Source organism: Macrobrachium nipponense, chromosome 23 (genome assembly GCF_015104395.2).
Source record: "Macrobrachium nipponense isolate FS-2020 chromosome 23, ASM1510439v2, whole genome shotgun sequence".
Lineage (NCBI taxonomy): Eukaryota > Metazoa > Arthropoda > Malacostraca > Decapoda > Palaemonidae > Macrobrachium > Macrobrachium nipponense.
Window position 1 is genome coordinate 74010086 of NC_061090.1, and position 4167 is coordinate 74014252.

The 4167-nt window shown below is 37.7% G+C and overlaps 1 protein-coding gene across 1 annotated transcript; it reads right to left on the bottom strand.

Annotated features, from left to right (window-relative positions):
* Positions 1-1580: 1580 nt before the first annotated feature.
* On the bottom strand, positions 1581-2585 carry LOC135197058 (uncharacterized). The gene is made up of 2 exons (XM_064224004.1): positions 2371-2585; positions 1581-2051 (listed from the first exon to the last, which is right to left on the bottom strand). Exons 1-2 carry the CDS (start codon positions 2558-2560, stop codon positions 1651-1653), a joined length of 591 nt encoding a protein of 196 aa, XP_064080074.1. The 5' UTR covers positions 2561-2585; the 3' UTR covers positions 1581-1650.
* Between the last annotated feature and the right edge of the window lie 1582 nt (positions 2586-4167).

Consider the following 4167-nt stretch of genomic DNA (forward strand, 5'->3'; position numbering starts at 1 on the left):
GCCGCGAATCGGCGCGCGGAGTGAAGGTAAATATATTTTTCAAAAATTCACCATAAATCACAATATTGTTTTAGAGACTTCAAATTTGTTTCAAAATGAAGAAACATGACGGAATATTACTAGGCCGTAAGAGTTTTAGCTTACAATTGCGTTTTTCAACTATTTCGGTAGAGTCAAATTTGACCCCGAACGTGGTTTTTTTTCTATTTATCGTGATTTATATGCAAATATTTCGAAAAAGAGAAAAGCTACAACCTTCAATCATTTTTAGTTGTATTCTACATGAAATTGCGGCCACATTTTCATATCATAAAACTTTATGAAACAGCTAATTTTAAATGGTGCAAACATTTCGACAATCGCACAAAAAAATTCTGATTTTTTCGGAAGAGTTACCGCGCGAACGTAATTTTTTTTTTTTTTTTTTTTTTTTTTCATAAATTCACCATAAATCAAAATATTGTGCTAGAGACTTCCAAGTCGTTGCAAAATGAAGGTAAATGATTGAATATTACTAGAATATAAGAGTTTTAGCTTACAATTGCGTTTTTCGACCATTTCGGTAGAGTCAAAGCTGACCGAAAGTTGAAATTTTGTCACTTAACGTTATTTATATGAAAATATTTCAAACTGATAAAAGCTACAACCATGGGTTGTCTTTTGTTGTATTGTGAGCATGAAATTGCGCACATTTCCATATATAGAACTTTATGTAACGGCAAATTTAAAAGGGTGCAAACATTAGGACAATCGCACGAAAAAATTTATCGGAAGAGTTATCGCACGAACGTAAGGAAAAAGTTTTTTCATAAATTCACCATAAATCGAAATATTGTGCTAGAGACGTCCAATTTGTTGCAAAATGAAGGCAAATGATTGAATATTACTATAATATAAGAATTTTAGCTTACAATTGCGTTTCTCGACCATTTCTGTAGAGTCAAAGTTGACCGAAGGTTGAAATTTTTGCACTTATCGTTATTTATATGAAAATATTTCAAAATTGATAAAAGCTACAATCATGAGTATTTTTTAGTTGTATTGTGCATGAAATTGCGCACATTTTCATATATAATACTTCATGTAAAGGATAATTTAAAATGGTGCAATAATTGTCAAAGTGACGAAATAATTTACGAGATGTGTCACTGATACTTTTTAGTGCGATAAGAAAGAAATTCGCGCTTGCGCGCCTGCGTAGCGATTGTAAACAAACAACGCCTTGATCCGTGAACTCCCAGCATCCCCCAAGGCGCGTGGATACAAAAGTTTTCGGCTGGTAGGCCTATAAGTATTTTTCCGCGAATAATTTTTAAAAAAACTTTTTTTGAGCCGACGTATGATACGTCCAATCGGCATACGGGAGACATTTTGACTCGACGTTTAATACGTCCAATCGGCGTAAGAGGGTTAATTTGCCCATAAATCATATGATTATTATTATTTATTCATTTTTTTTGTTCCACAATGTATAATAGAAACACTTATATGGCATTACAATTTAATTAATATAAAAATAAATATACATTAGATAAAAAAAAATAGTATAAAAATACAGAAAACTCTATAAAAAACTCTAATCAAAAACTCTAATACAAAAATAGTATAAAAATACACAAAACACTATAAACAACTATCATAACAAACAACCTACTTAGAAATCTTATGGAACAAAGCAAAACAATTCCTTTCTTCAGTAAGGCAAAGGGCAACCTTGCAATCCTCACACAACCAGCGGGAACTGTGGATGTGGCCTGCACCAGAACAGAACTTGCAGGTCTGCCTCATGGTCACACGCTTTGGCATGTGTAGGGCAGTGGCATTCTGGCGTGTCTCAATATTTTGCAAAACTGCCTGTTGGCCCCTTCTTGGCAAAGCAAAATCTCTGGTGCCAAGAGAATTCCTGGCACCAGGCTTCTGAGGAATGTAGTTGGGCAGGGCATGGATATCAATGTTTTCCTTCTTCCATTCATCAGCACGAGACCTCTTAGGGTTAGGCTCAGGTTCCTCTTCCATAGGCATCGCTTGAGGGACAACATTGACCTTGCAATCTGAAACAAGAATAAAGTAACATTAGTGAAACAGTAAATGAATCATGTGTGCATGCATATGTGCTTGTGTGTGCATGCATGCGTGCTTGTGTGTGCATGCATGTGTGCTTGTGTGTACATGCATGTGTGTGTGCATGTGTATGTCAAGTGAGTATGCATGTGCGTGTGCATGTGTGTGCACGTGTATGTCAGTGAGTATGCAAGTAAACAAATAAGTTTTTAAAATACCCATTGTTTACAAACCATTTCTCTCTCTCTCTCTCTCTCTCTCTCTCTCTCTCTCTCTCTCTCTCTCTCTCTAAGGATGTCTCATACTAACCTCTAGAGTTAGGAAGGTCAAAGGCACCGTCCTGAGTAAGGCCTTCGTCAGGAACGTAGGTAGGGTCGTCATCATCACTCTCAATGTCCAAAGGGCTCACATCGATATCACTTGATTCAGCGTCGTCAGGGGCTACCCATGGTACACGTTCCTGAGTCTCCAATGCAGCATTGCGTTGCCCAGAAAACATACTGCTTTGTAACTGCAAAAATTAAAAAAACTATTTTAAAATCATGTAATGAAAAAAAACGTAACTTTCCCTAACAAAAACCTATCATTCAATCCCTTGTAAGGTAATTATTTATATGCACATGAGCCTAACATCTATAAATCATCACTGTTATATCTAGAAATATTGTTAAAATTATTCACAAATGTCTAAAACAAGCACTAAAAAAAATTATTTGATGTCGTATTCTACTGGCCGTTGTAACCGTTACGGTCCGACACATCCCGCATGGGATGAGCGTGGTCCTCCTAAGAACGACCGAAGTATCCCGCATGGGATCTATACTTTTGTTTTTAGTCACTACGACACGTCAGTAACACTACAGCCCTTCAAACCAACATCAAAAGGTAAGCATATCACTAGGCTTCACTATCCCACAGTCACTGTGTACTTACCATGATTACGAAGTTCGGGGGGGGGGGGGGGGGGGGAACTTGGAGGTTACTGCGACACGTCTTGACTGTTTTCCAACTTGCGCACGACTGAGGTGTCTGTCGAAGGCCCTCCAGCCTTTGTGCGAGGGCCTGGTGGCTTCTGATTGGTTGATTCGAAGAGCAGAGGAGTGTAGCTATGAGTTGCCAAAGCGTCAATTTCATACAAGCTCAAACTTGTTCACCACGACTACCCGAAAGTAGGTGTTTTAAAGATCCCAAACGGGATCTCTGGTCGTTAAAGGGTTAAGCGTTGGTTGAATGAAAACCTTGTCGTTCACGTATGAATCCCATGCTCCTTTTGAGATGTTCACTACCTGCCTCTCTTTTATTAAGGCCGATTCCATCATTTGACTCTTGTACCGGCAGTTGCTGCTATAAATTATATGTGACAAATTCCAGTTTGTTCTATGGTTATGTTCAGTTATATGGTTGAAAGTAGCTTAGTTCTGGTGTCCATACCTAACTGACCGTTTATGTTGTATTAATCTCTGGGGAAGTGATTTTCCTGTAAATCCGATGTAAGATTGGTCACACTCCTGGCATGGGATTTCATAAACCCCTGTTTCCTTGGGGAATGTCTTTTGTTGGACGTTATTCAGGGATTTGGCTAAGATGTATAGGTAAGTAAATGCAAAAGGGTTAGATTTTCTGAGGGTCTGAGTCACCTCTTAATCCTGTCCAGGCGAGGAATTTTTATTTTATTGTTGGGTGTCTCTTTGGTCTTGTTTTGAGGGGGTTGGTAGAAAATTATGTTTGCTTTGTGAATTACTTTCTCAATTATATGGTCAGGATAATTTAAGTCATAAGTAACCATTCCTCGGAGAACAGCCTCTCAAGGCAGTGATGTTGGAAAGAGTGTGTGGATATAATGTGTGTTGTAAATGCAGCGGAAATTATGGTGTAATGATTATGGGGCGGGCCAATTTATGGTGATTATCAGTGTATTAGTTATTCGTGGTTGCATGTATATATACGTGCTAATGTGGAAGCAGACGACTTCAATGTATTTAATGTACCGCTCATTAATGAAGGAGTACGTGTTAAACATTTCATTTTATTTTTTATGTCAAAAATTTGCTCACAGGTGTATTTCATTCTTATTTTTCTGTGGTTTGCTTTTAATTGCAATGCAGT

Excerpts from the sequence above, each read along its gene's own strand:
- LOC135197058 (XM_064224004.1), bottom strand. The coding sequence starts at position 2,560 with ATGTTTTCTGGGCAACGCAATGCTGCATTGGAGACTCAGGAACGTGTA. Across the intron at positions 2,052-2,370 it reads TGACCTTCCTAACTCTAGAG|ATTGCAAGGTCAATGTTGTC; the intron begins GTTAGTATGAGA and ends TTCTTGTTTCAG.